The sequence below is a fragment of the Heloderma suspectum genome, chromosome 1 (genome assembly GCF_057233095.1).
Source record: "Heloderma suspectum isolate Gila_16-S chromosome 1, 16-S_ref, whole genome shotgun sequence".
In the NCBI taxonomy this organism is placed as follows: domain Eukaryota; kingdom Metazoa; phylum Chordata; class Lepidosauria; order Squamata; family Helodermatidae; genus Heloderma; species Heloderma suspectum.
This window is the reverse complement of record NC_139458.1, coordinates 97,723,487-97,737,894: the sequence shown is the minus strand read 5'-3', so window position 1 is coordinate 97,737,894 and position 14,408 is coordinate 97,723,487. Positions and strand designations below refer to the sequence as shown.

The 14,408-nt window shown below is 43.6% G+C and overlaps 1 protein-coding gene across 1 annotated transcript; it reads left to right on the top strand.

Annotated features, from left to right (window-relative positions):
- Positions 1-8,666: 8,666 nt before the first annotated feature.
- SMIM38 (small integral membrane protein 38) lies at positions 8,667-8,798 on the top strand. Its single transcript, XM_084828032.1, has one exon. It carries the CDS (start codon positions 8,667-8,669, stop codon positions 8,796-8,798), a length of 132 nt encoding a protein of 43 aa, XP_084684158.1.
- Positions 8,799-14,408: the final 5,610 nt, after the last annotated feature.

Below are 14,408 nucleotides of genomic sequence, written 5' to 3'. Positions count from 1 at the left end.
GTCGTTAAGTTGTGTCCGACTCTTTGTGACCCCATGGACCATAGCACACCAGGCCTTCCTGTCCTCCGCTCTCTCCCAGAGTGTGCTCAAGTTCATATTCATTGCATCGGTGATGCTATCTAGCCATCTCATCCTCTGCCGTCCCCTTCTCCTTTTGCCTTCAATCTTTCCCAGCATCAGGGTCTTTTCCAGGGAGTTTTCTCTTCGCATTAGGCATCCAAAATATTTGAGCTTCAGCATCTGTCCTTCCAATGAGCACTCAGGGTTGATTTCCTTTAGGATTGACTGATTTGACCTCCTTGCAGTCCAGGGGACTTGTAAGAGTCTTCTCCAGCACCACAGTTCGAAAGTATCAATTCTTCGGCACTCAGCCTCCCTTATAGTCCAGCTCTCACAACCATACATTACTACTGGGAAAACCATAGCTTTGATTAGACGGACCTTTGTTGGCAAGGTGATGTCTCTGCTTCTTACTATGCTGTCTAGGTTTGCCATAGCTTTCCTCCCAAGGAGCAAGCGTCTTTTAATTTCATGGCTGCAGTCACTGTCTGCGGTGATCTTGGAGCCCCAGAAAATAAAATCTGTCACTGCTTCCATTTCTTCCCCTTCTGTATGCCAGGAAGTGATGGGGCCAGATGCCATGATCTTCGTTTTTTTAATGTTGAGTTTTAAACCAGCTGTCACACTCTCCACTTTCACCCTCAACAAGAGGCTCTTTAGACCCTCTTCGCTTTCTGCCATTAGGGTGGTATCGTCTGCATACCTGTTGATAATTCTCCCAGCAATCTTAATTCCGACCTCTGGTTCATCCAACCCGGCATTTCTCATGATGTACTCTGCATATAAGTTAAATAAGCAGGGTGACAATATGCAGCCTTGTCGTACTCCTTTCCCAATTTTGAACCAATCAGTTGTTCCATGTCCGGTTCTTACTGTTGCTTCTTGACCCTCATACAGGTTTCTCAGGAGACAGGTAAGGTGGAGTGGTACTCCCATCTCTTTAAGAATTTGCCACAGTTTGTTATGATCCACACAATCAAAGGCTTTAGCATAGTCAATGAAGCACAAATAGACGTTTTTCTGGAATTCTCTTGCTTTCTCCATGATCCAGCGAATGTTGGTGATTTGATCTCTGGTTACTCTGCCTCTTCAAAACCCAGCTTGTACTTCCGGTAGTTCTTGGTTCACATACTGCTGAAGCCTAGCTTGTAGGATTTTCCCAGTTATGGTTATGGTTTTCCCAGTAGTAATGTATGGCTGTGAGAGCTGGACTATAAGGAAGGCTGAGCACCGAAGAATTGATGCTTTCGAACTGTGGTGCTGGAGAAGACTCTTACAAGTCCCCTGGACTGCAAGGAGGTCAAATCAGTCCATCCTAAAGGAAATCAATCCTGGCTGCTCATTGGAAGGACAGATACTGAAGCTGAAGCTCAAATATTTTGGCCACCTAATGTGAAGGGAAGACTCACTGGAAAAGACCCTGATGCTGGGAAAGACTGAAGGCAAAAGGAGAAGGGGACGGCAGAGGATGAGATGGCTAGATAGCATCACCGATGCAATGAATATGAACTTGAGCACGCTCTGGGAGAGAGCGGAGGACAGGAAAGCCTGGCGTGCTATGGTCCATGGGGTCACGAAGAGCTGGACACGACTTAATGACTGAACAACTACAACAAGGTCAGCTCAAAAGATCTGGGGCGCAGCTCAAGAAGATCTGGGGCCCGTGCCCAAATAGGCGGTTGACTAACGACACCCCTTGCAGGGAGGAAACTTGCTTTGGAGGGGGAAGTAAGAAAGCTGCTCAGCACATCTGGTACCTTGACTCTCTGGAGTCCTCTCCTCCCTGCCCACCAGAATGCCCCCTATCCTCCTCCTTTGAGGTCACTTGGAAAAACCCTCCTGAGGCCTGAAGGTGAGGAGAGAGGGATGTGTTTGCCCAGGAAGCTCTTTTCCCCTCCTTCTTCTTTGGGCCAAGGGCTAAGTAGTCCACCTGCAATACTTGCCATGCTGAATATAGATGCTGGAACTGAGGCCCAGTGAAGCCTGCTCAGATTAAGAACTAATTCCATGTGTTCTTGGAATTGTAATATATAGTGCCAAGCCACTATATTAGGATCTGTCGTTCCATAGTCAAGGAAGTGCTAGAAACTTACAGCTGGAGAATGTTGGGCACCACTTCTTGGTGCCAATGTCATTATAAGCAACAACTGGGAGAATTCCCCTGGCAGGGTCTAGACCAGCCTCCCCCAACTTGGTGCCCTCCAGATGTTTTGGGCTAAACTCCCAGCATTCCTGACCTGGGATTTGTAGTGCAAAACATCAGGTTGGAGAAGGCTGGTCTAGAGTCTAGCAACCATGATCATTAGCCAGTCTTCCTAGTACCCCTTTCCTTCCCTTGCCCATCATAAGATCAGTTCCTCCTAACCTTAAATGCTTTGAAATTTCTTCAGGCTGCCCTCTGATTAGACCCATTTTGTCCCATTCCTTGCCCCACTTCCCTGTTTCTCAAGTCAACTATACTTCCTTCAGGTTCCTCTCTCTTTGTACCTTGCCTGCTTTGTCTGTAACCTTCCTTCAGCCTCCTTGATTAAAGTTAGCTTCCTGTCCTTTAGTTTCGCTATATCACACAACCTCTTCTCAGTCCTCAGCCTTTTCCTGTGGGAGGTTCTAATCCATACTGACAACTTTCCCTTCCCTCTCAGAAACTGGAGCGCTGTTGTGCAAGCTGTTGTGTTCTCTGAGCAACTGAACATTCGTTTCCACCACACCAGCTCAATCAATCAGCGTCACCAGTGTAAATATGATACAATATAGATTTGAATAAAATGAATAAGAAAAAACCAATATTAAAATGAATTCGTTTGAAGTTGGGGGAAAAAACCCTACTTCTGCATAGTCCCTTCTTTAGATTCTATCAAAGCTTGATTGTTCGCTCGGTACTTTTGTGATAATTTTCATTGCTACTGACTAAGTAACAGGCTTATGCCCTTCTAGGCACAATGTAACATTGAAGTACTGTAACTTGGAGCATACATATAATCACAAGGTCTTGAAACAGTTGTTGACTTTGTCAACAACTCAGATTTTACCCTTTAAAGATAAAAATCCTTGATTTGGCTTTTAACAGGACCCTTCTAAAAGACTGTATTGTTTTCACTTCATTGTACAGAGAATTGTGGGACATTAGGTAAATATGTTGAAAGAAGTGAGATGCCTTTACCTTTCCAGGCTGATAAATGCAGGAAACTTGTGATGCTAAGAGATAAGCATTGGCCATCTGTTTTTTAAAAAATCTGTATAATAAAACATTGATACTCCTATATTAGTCAAAAGAACCTTGCTAGGTCTCTGTTGCTCTCTTTTGCTCCTTCCCTGAATATGGGACTCATAAAGTAAGTTAAATATCCTATTTCCTTTTTCTTTTTAATATTTTGTTGAGATAATATTTTCATCAGCCCAATATCTATTATGCTATTTATTTCCTATAAAATAGGGGAGAGGGTTAGATTGTTTTTACTGTTATTTTATTATGAGCTGTAAGCACCTTGAAGAGGTGGAAAGGCAAGATATAAATATTTTAATAAGAATAAATTAACTTGGAAACTGGAAGATTATGGATCTACAGCTTATACTTTTAAAAAGAAATAGTGATTTATTTTATTTGGGGACGGTAGTGCACCAGCCTTTGCAGTTGATACTTAACAGCAATAATCACTTTTGGCAAATTAAAGGTCACCTAAAACATAATGATTATTTTTCAGATTATAGCTTGTTCAAAAATCCTCCTCCATATTGAGAAGCTATTATTTATATGAGGTTTTAAGTAAAGGTTTGAGGATAACATATTCTGAATCTGGCATGTAGCACCGAAGCTAGGACAATATAATATTTATGTGCATATCATAGTTATGGAGAGGAATGTTCCTCAACTTGGTACCCTCCAGATGTTTGGGAGTTCAACTCCCATCAGCCCCATCAGCATAGTTCATGGTCAGGCATGCTGGGAGTTGTAGTCCAAAAACACCTGGAGGGCAGCAAGTTAGCGAAGGCTGGCTTACACTGACTGCAGTCCCATGAGAGCAAGGAAATCTAATCATACATAATAACAACTGGTGGTCCAGAATGTGGGGAAACATGCAGCCCCATTTGCATGAAAAGATGCACACAGCCACTTTGGTAGGACTTGGATAAACATCATAATGCTCATGAGGATGTCTTCTAGATGAAGATGCACATCCAAATCAGCTATGTGCATGGATCTGCCTTGCTGGATCAGGACCATGAGGTACAGCGTGGGGCTCCCCATTCCACAAAGAAAAATTCTTCATTCACATATTTCCCAATCCCATCTCCTGGATGGGGCTAAAGTTGTCAAACTACATCAGCATGATTTTTGGCCAGGGGTTGAACAGAGGAAGGAGCTTTTAGGTTAGACTTGGATGGAGATGTAGGGTGGGAGTCAATGCTGGACACTAAAGATCCCAGAAACAACAACAAAAAAGTGTTGGGAAAAAACATGATCATTGGCTAGAAAATGATGCCCAAAATATTTTTTTTCAGTATGGATATTATGACAAAGAGAAAGAGAGAGATTCAAACTGAATTGCTACAAGAAAAGTTTGTACAAATAAAGTTTTAAGGATATCAATATTGTTATGGGTTTCCTATCAGATTTTGGTGAGTAGGGCTACCAGTGTGGGTGGCCCAGAAGCAATACCCGGACTTGACAAAGGAATGCTGATCATCTGTGATGTTCCAGTAATGTGTCTATATGGAAACTAAGAAGACTAGGTGACAGTCAGAAGAGACAACTGTTCTGGATCCTCTGCAAGCCAGCAAGGAGAAAAGTGTCTATGTGTGAAAAGAACAACAGAGTGAGACTGAGGGCCCCGATGCTGGGGTCCTGATCCAAATCAGCACCCCTGTACCTACTTTAGACCAAAAATGAAAAAAAAAAGATGTGGCTGCAAATTTAAAGTAATGTCTGTTTTGCCCCAAGAAACACAGAGACCTGGGTCGCATGATCACCACAGTGGCTTGCAGTGCCAAGTTGCCAATTTACACCTCCACCATGGCTTCTTGTATCGTCCAAACCTGGCAAGGCTTGCTTGCTGGGGTGGTTAACAAACCACCCCACAACCCTACAACAGGGTTCTGGGTAGTCTGTTAACCACCCCAACAGCCCACCCTCTTTGGGTTTGGACGTCATGACAAGCCATGCCTGGTGAGAGTAATTATGGAAATGCACCAGTACATGACTGTCATGCTTGGGTATGGTTAACAAGCCACTGTGGCTTATTAACCAGTGACACAGAAAGCTTGGCTTCTGTGAATATCTGAGGGTGCTGGCTGTCTCCCCTGGAGATCTGATGTGAGAGCAGTGGACTCTGGCTGCCTGATAGAGTATTTCAGCTGTGCCTCCACCTATGCTCAAGCTGCATAATTGTAAATCAATGCAAACATAACAGAAATAAATATAGCAAAATATGAAAATAAGTGCTGTGCCAAAATCTCACCTGCCCTTTTGCAACTTCTTTCTTTCCCTTTGAGAGAGGCAGTTGTTTTTCTGCCTCTTGTGCGGGGACATTGACAATTTTGGAGAAGATTCTCAAGGTACAGGGCTTTAGTGCTTACATTACTACAAGGAGGCGGCTGACGGCTTTGTGTGTGCTCTTTATTTTACAATCCCCCCTCCCCCGTTCTGTCCTTGCAGGCTCTTGGGGTGTTTGAGCTTCTTGGAAAGCCCCCCAGAGGACTTAACCAGGACTTCCCCCCTTGGGGCTTTCCAGTGCCGCTGCCTGTTGAGTGCCTGAAAGCTGAGCGAGGCATTTTTGGTTTTAGTTTGTTGTTGCTGAAAGTCCTTTGAAGAAGAGGAAGAGGAAGAGGAAGAAGTTCTTGCTTAGAAAACTCAAGCAGCCAGAGAGGCTGCAAGGACAGCATGAAGTAAAAATGGTAAAATAAAGAGTGCCAGCCACCTCCTTACAGTAAGGTAAGCACTGAAGCCCTGCACACCGAGAAATTTATCTGAAATTCTCACCCCTTCCCCCAGTTTTTGGTGCAAAATAACTAGATCGAACAATTTGGCACAGTGCTAATTAAAATATAACAAAAAGCAAATAAGCCTCAGGTGATGACATTCCAAGGGAACCAAACCTGTGCAGGCCTTCTGCCCCTGGAACTTCTCACCATTTGGAGAAGTGGGGTGAGCCTAATAAGATACAGGTCTAACAAGAGAGTTCAGCGTGTGTATCTGATACAAATGCATGAGACAATGCTCATCTAGTTCCTGTTGAACCTGAAGTGTCTGATGAGTTTAAGGGAGCCTCCTCTCACATGCACAACAAAATAAGACTAGCATTGGATTGGCAAGCATAAGCTCATGAATGTCTGCAAAACTACTCATTACTATCTAGTAGCAAGAACAGATTTCATTAGTATGTCACATTGCTATGTATCTGACTGTACAAGTGTGACTAAAAAAAACTTTATACACAAATAAATAGGAATAATAATAATAATAATAATAATAATAATAATAATAATAATTTCCCAAAAGTTCAAGCTGGTTGCAACCTCTCCCCCCCCCAAATGAAACCACTACATATCTTACATAAAAGAAAACACCTCAAAAATACAGTTTCATTTGAAGGCTTGATGAAATGTAAACATTTTACAATCTCCTTGGACAGTGAAGGTGAAGCTTTCCTTACCTGTTCTTGGGAGTAGGGGGGCTACCCCAAAGTACAGTTTTTCGAGGGCTACTGCTGAAAAATCTCATCCCCCTTGCTACTGTTGTCACACAGATGGCGCAGGCAGCAAGACCGGCTGACCTGACCTCAACTGGTGGCATGTGGGTTCATACGTAAACAAACATTTACCCATACCATCCAAGGACAACCTCCTTCAAGGTGATGATAATGACCTCCTCCAAACTTTCTCAGAATGTGTTTTTTGAGAAATGAAATTTACATTGGTATAGTGGAGCCAGGGCTCATTGGGTAGAAGCTCCAGGGCTTTTCGATTAGCAGGGATGATAACGTTGTTTGCCACTGCCATCCCCTCAGACGTCCCTGCTCCCTTTGAGCTTAGCTGCAATATGCACAGTAGTGGGAGAGGGGGATGGATTCTCCAAGCAGCAATGCGTTGTTGTGTGCATGAGCTAGCCCCTGCACACAGATGGATCAACACAGTTCCCTGCGTTTGGTCTCTCCTTGGGAGTGTGGCTATGGAGACTGCCATGATGAGCACGTCAACATTTACCACTACAGCACTGGAAATTCAGGGTTAGGGAATATTTTGACAGTAGCAGTGCTGGCAACAGCCTGGCCATGTAGAGACTGGAGGAGCCCTGGTGCAGTGGAAGGCAATAAAATAAACCAAAGCTCTATTCCCCAGCTATCTTGCTTTCAAATAAGTGAAGCCTCAGCATCCTCAAATGGGCCAAGTAGCTGTAACAGACCCCACTACCATGACAGCTCCATTGAGAGAGTCACTGTGGCCCAATCTGCGTCTGCCCAAATATCCTGTTTCCCATAAACATAATCTATTTAATTTCCTGGAAAACGTGGTAGCTGTGTCTCATTTATACATATAGTAGCGTTTTTTGTTTTCATTTCAAAATCTATTTATCTTCACCCACGGCTAGCAAAATCAAGCCTCCCTGAGCTTAGTTTTCTTACCCTACTTTTGCTACAAATAACAATGCACCTAACACATAGAAACAAAGATCAGCCTTCCAAGAACTTCTTTTATGGAGCGGTTTTTGTAACTCCAAGCTTTGCTATAACAAACAGTCCTTTCTGTCAAACCTGCTTAACATACCGACTGAAACAAACTGTCTCCCAAAGAGAAAGTGAGTATTTCTCCACCACCCCCGTCTCTCTTTACTAGCTATGAGACTGACTCTCATGGGTGTTTTTGCATGTGGCAGTGTACTAATTGATGAGCAGTGCATTTTGGGAAGTTTCTGTGCTCTGATTTGCTTTCCCCCTTCTTCCCCCTCCCTTCTTCCCTTTTTAATTTGTCTAGGAAAGGAAAAAAAGAGGAAAAAAAGCCCCTCCAGTGTTGTTTCCTGCAAAGACTGTTCTTAAGAGCTCGGTGGACAGCGCGGGGGCTCTTGAAGTGATAGCTAATTGGCAAAAGAAAGGGCCCAATTGTCTTGAGGGGGCTGGAAAGTGCTGCGTGTGCTTCTGAAAAGGACTAGGGAGAAGGTGCTCGGTTTCGCTAAGCAGCTGCTGTTGTAGATGTTTGGAGATTACATCAGCATTTGGGGGAAAAGAGGCTGAAAAAATAGTCCAACTTCAGAGAGAGAGAGAGAGAGAGAGAGAGAGAGACTGACTATGTGTTTATGGAGTCCCCCCTCCCCTCTTCCCCTTCCAAAGATCTTCTGACAATACTTTCATTGTCAATATAAGAGTTGTTAATTCTTTATGAATAGTACATGGGGCCTCTTGACTAAATAGTACATTACATGTCCCAAATCTGTCAGCTGGACTCCTCTCTCTCACATGCTAGTGAGATCACTTTGATTGGAATGTTACAGGAATGGCTTGGTTTGCCACACAGCACTGAATACTACATCATATAATTAGGTCTCCCAGAATAGTGATAGGAGTCGGAGTAGTATCTCTCCCCCCTCCCAATTACTTCATTATTCTAGCTTCAATATGGAATCGGGGCTTTTGATGATTTTAGTAGTCATCATTATATTAACGCGATTCATTTTATGGTCCTGTTTCGGTGCTTATTTAGATTACAGACTGGCTCATAGGTGTCCCGCAAAGAGGAAAGACTCTTGAAAGAGCTCAGATGTATTTTCAATGAACAAATGGTGCATTCTTGGACAATTTTTTGAACAGAACATTTAAAAAAAACTTTTCAAAGGGACTAGTTAATGGTTCCTTTCTTGGTAGGGTCGGCTGAGTTTGGGGGCCATTTTTAAAAGAGGTCTAGCATTTTAAAAGTAGCACACCGCAAAGGAGTTCAATCAACTGATGCTCCACGTAAAATAGCTCGTGAAGTTGTTGCTGGAACAAACTGGTAAGCCATTTGCTTCCTAAAAGTTTTGGACTGGCTGAATATAATCTTATTGTTAAGTGTGCGGGCGACCAATTTGACAATTTCACTAACTTGACTAGTGAGATGTGATGATTTCCTTCCTGTTGAACAAGTTGCTGCCCTGTTGCCCATGTCTACAATAACTGCCTGTATGTAAAAAGTGATCCTTGTTGACTTGAACTATGAAGATTGGCATCCCTCTGAAGTGGCAACTTGTATGTTTTGAAACAACCTGGAACATGCCTTGAAGGTATTGTTTCTCTCAGGACTTAAATTTATATCCAACTATTCTAAATAAATGTGGATCTGGACCTTAAGACATGGCTCTTGAGAACTGTTTTTAATGAAAAGTAATGTCAACAGTGGTTCTGAATGAATGGCTTTGCTTGCTAAATATTCTTTTTTTACTTCCTCATTTTCAGGGACTCGAGAGCTGACAGAATGGTATAATACAAATGAAACTGCCTTGCACTGAGTTATACTCTCGGTCCATCCAGCTCAGGACTGCTGATGGCAGTGGCCCTCTAAGGCCACAGGCAAAGGTCTTGCCCAGCTTTTCTGACTAAGATAATTTTACATGGAGATGTCAAGGACTACTGAACCTGGGACCTTCTGCATGCAAAATATGTGCTGTACCACTCATATGATTGATGAATATCACCATTAGCCAACCAGTAAGATAGCGGAACTGAGGGCCACAGTCCAGTAGGTGTTACGTTATCCGTTTTTGAGATTGGGATAAGAGATATCTTGTCATTGCCTCTCTAGGGGGAAAAGGTAGTGTCTCCTCACCCAGTGCTGGCTCCTGGGCAAGACTTCCTCAATGGGCCCCTCCCTCCCTGAGTCTACCTTCTCACCATCGTCACCAGCTGCCATTGTTCCTCCTCTTTCTCATCATCATTACTACTTGCTTGCTTGACAGGCACAGAGCCAGTGAGCAAGGAGGCTGTGGCATCTACTGCTCCTCCTTCTCACCACCATCATTGTCGGGGCCAGAGTGTGAGGCAGGTGAACAAGTAGGTTGCCATGGTGAAGACGGGGAGCAACTCCAGGGTGTTCTTGTCAGTGGGCTCCTGCTGGGGTGTGGGTCCTTGGCAGATGCCCAACCATGCCTACCCTTGATGCCAGCCTTGCCTAGGCCAGTATGGTAGGCAACTTGTGGCCCTCCAGATGTTTATCCTGCAACTCCCAAGATCCCCCAGAAGTAGCTGTGGTGGCCAGGGCTGATAGAAGTTGTGGGCCAAAACACCTAGAGGGCCACAAATTGCCCACCCCTGCCCTAGATTCTAGGGTCTAGAGGGTTCTGTAATTGTTCCTGTGATTCAGAAAAAAGGTAACTGTGCATGTATTCTGGTCCACAGGTCAACTATAGTATGCAGAGTGACTTATAATAAGGGGAAGACTTACTAAGTGGTAAATTGATTGGTATGCCATTGCTACCTCAACTGACTGCATTGATTTCAATGGGAATTAAGCAAGTACAACTTTGTGCCAGAGTGCAATCACATATATTAGCATGTCGTAGTACATGACTTTGGGATCATGTTCCTGATTAGTTATATTATCTTACATGATTGGAGAATTATGGTTAGGAAGTGTAAGACATCCATAAATGGTTTGATATCCTAACCTTGCTTAGAATCGTTTGCCCTATGACTGGGACATAAGATGCTCTGACTGATTTATGGCTGTTGTCTCTGTTTGACCTTGATTGTCTGGCACTGGAGCATATCTACTTGCATTAAAGATACCGTTCAGATAAGAAAATGAACAATAGAGCTCTGTGAATTTTTCCCAAGCTCAGACCATGGTGTTACATAACAAGGTAGCAAGGCATCCAGGGTTAATCTTGAGCCATGGCAGCAAATTCCCACATTGGGACAACAAATACATCTGTGATATGCCATAAATCACATGGAATGTGGTTTGTGTGACAAAGAGCCAGGATTTGGTTATTTCAGTGGCTGAATTTGCAGACACATTCTGCATTGATTCCTGCCATCCCATCTCCAGTTTTCTTCCCTTCTAATAATTTTGGTGACATTTAACTTGCTTTTGAAATATAACCAATAATGAACAGCTGACATAGTTTAGTGCAAACTATGTAGACATATTAAATGCACGTGGTAAGATTTGTATTTTGATCTTTGATCCAAGGCTTGGAAGAACTGTGAGCTGGAAGAGTACATTATTGTACAGATCAACTTATTTTCAGCTATGATCCTTGTGATTGTGTAATGGGCATACAGTTGGCATCAGGGCCTACACTGAAGTTAAAGATAGCTCACTGCAGATAAACGCCTACATTTATACACTAGTGAGCAAATTATTATTGATATTGATTCAAATAAATCTCCAGCTTTATTTACAATGTCATTACAATGGTATCCTCTTCAACAATTACTGTGAAACCAAGCAACCAAGTGTTCAGTGGGGCTTCCATAAACAGAACTGGTGGTGCAACAGGTGGCTCAATTACTTTAGGTATGTCCGTCACAACCAACAAGAAACAGCAAAGAGAAGCTGAAGATATTACTGGGGTGGTGGTGCAATGATGTTGACTCATAGAAGGAATCTGAACAGCTGGGGGCCCAGTGCCTTGCCTGCCAACTGCGTACAATAAATGCCCCATCACAAATGAGGGCTTAGGGGGAAATGCTGCAACTGACAAGAGCTGCGATCCAGTATAAAAAGTGCTGTTAATTCAGATGGCGTCTGAAAAACATGGAGAGAACAATGAGATGCTATTAGTTATCTAATGGAAGGCTATTGTGTGCAAGGCTTCTTCTTCTGCCGTGAATCTTTAAGTTTTTGAACACATGCTTGTCCTTGACTCCAGTTCTACTTGTAAGGAGAAAACCTTGGATATTTTTGGACATATGGATGGTGTCTTCGAGGCCCATCTAGGTCCACATGCTCTGAAGCTGTTGCATCATTAATGCCATAGGGGAACAGATATATAGACACATGAATTTAGCACTGAATACAGTTTATTTCTTTTCAAAAGTACTTACGATTTTGTGTTATTTTCCAGCTGTTAGACTTTTTAAAAAAGTATCAACAGGCATGCATATACAAAGCCATATTAATTCCAAACATATCATTTTGCAAACTTGGAAAGCCAAACTTCACCTGGCTATGAAATGCTTGTTTTCTCTGTGCGGTTGTGTGCAAGGATGGAAACTGCATGGGGACAGAATTATGAACTGGGTAGGAGATAAAGGTGCCAAATCAGTTTACTGTGATTGCAGTAATGGGAGGCGTCTGTCTTCATATACCACCCAGCGAGTCAGGCCAATGTCCTTCCTCACAGCTATGTACTTTTAAATTGGGCCAGAGGCAGCTTCATGCATGTCAAACCCCATCCTATGCATGTCAATAGCCCATCCTATCTCTGCTTTGTGCTTGCTTTGTCCAGGAGTGCTGGCTACTGTTATGGGGTAGACATCTGAATTTTGAGGGTACACATTCCTTTTACAGTCTTTACTAGTCATCAAGGTGTGTTGGGCTACATGTGTGCGCCAAATTTTAGCTTTCTTATAGATCAGACAAATTATAGACTAAGGGTGCAATCCTATGCATGTTTAGAAAGAGAAAAGGCCTACAGTTCCAGCATTCCCCAGCCAGGCTGGCTGGGGAATGCTGGGAGTTGTAGGCCTTTTCTCTGTCTAAACATGCATAGGATAAATGGAACGTGTACAACCTTCATTTGTTTTTTGGATACCTTATTTCTCAGTCTACAAATCCATTGTTTAGCTAAGCCACACCTGAAAGAATATAAATCCATCCTTTAGTGATAACAGGGAGAGGCAATATAGTGCCCATGGGCACCAGTGTGCCCCCAAACACCTTTCTTGGCTCCTACCAAGGTGCTCTTCCCCTTCCACTTCTTACTGACCATTGGAATTGGTGTGTGTGTGTGTGTGTGTGTGTGTGTATGTGTGTATGAGAGAGAGAACGAGAGAGAACGAGCGAGCGAGCGAGTGAGAGCATCGTTGGGTGGTGGTACAGAATGAGGAAAAAAAGAGATGGGGGAATGAGTTGGCTGGTGGGGGGAGTGAGAAAAAAGAGTTTGCCTTCCATTAAAGAGGTTTCTTTTGGTGCTCAAAACTGGATTCAAAGGCTCTATGGCTGTCCCCAGTATCAGAGGCAGTATGCGTATGTATACCAGTTGCTGGGGAACATGGGCAGGAGGGTTTTGTTGCACTCATGTCCTGCTTGTGGGTTTCCCGTGGGCAGGTGGTTAGCCACTGTGTGAACAGAATGCTGGATTAGATGGACCCTAGGTCTGATCCAGCATGGCTCTTCTCATGTTTTTATGTTCTTACGAGTTTAGTGTGTTGCGTTTCAGACACCAACTCTGCCTCACACTCAGTCTTTTGGGCAGGCTGCTTTTCCTCTGCAACTAGCCATGCCTCTGAGGGCAGTGCCCAAGACAGCTTCTCAAATTGCCAAATGATCCCACAGGACCCTCAGTGTTGCCTGCCCCTGAGTTATATCAAGCTTGAAAGATCACACATTCATTTCCCTCTCTGGAAACAGCTACTTGATGTCTGTCTGCTAAGATAGTCTTTCCCAACCTGGTGCCCTCTAGATGGTTTAGACCATAGTTCCCAGCATTCCTGGCCATTGGCCATGCTGTGTAGGACTGATGGGGGTTGAAGCCTCAACCCTCTAGAAGGCACCAGGTTGGGGAAGGCTGCGCTAACAGGTAACCCATTTGACATCTATTTCCACATTGAAGATCCTTGCCAGAGCCCTCCACCACCAGTTAAACATTAAATATTAAACATTAAATATTCCTGAAAACTCTTCCCCTGCTGTTAGTTATATTAATCTAGTCTACAATGGCCTGTCCTGTCCTGGCTTCTGAAGGGAATGTGTCAATAAACTGACCCGAACAGTTTCCCAGTCATGTTTATTAGAATGCTTAATCTCACGATGGATCTGGATGTGCTTTTACAGAAGAGCTGCGACTCAAGTGATTCAGCAGCAATTATTATGTGGTCAGGCAGTGGTGGTGGTGGGTGGGAAGAAGGAAGGGACCTGGCACACAGGCAGTTTGTGTCCCTGTGCTTGCATTTGCATTCACAAAGAGCTTCTCCACATTCATGGAAAATCCCGCTGCCTTACTGGGGCTTTCTGCTTCCGGATTCTTTGCAGGATTACAGTCGGCACCATTACGTGGGTGGACACGGGCCACCATGTGGTTTGAATGGAAACCTTCAGTCTCTGCATTTTTCCTGTTTTCCTTTAGACAGTGCCATCTAGTGGCTGAAATATAGCAATATGGCGGCGTTACACACTACCAATTCCGCACATTTTAAAAAATACCTGATTTTGTCTGGTGT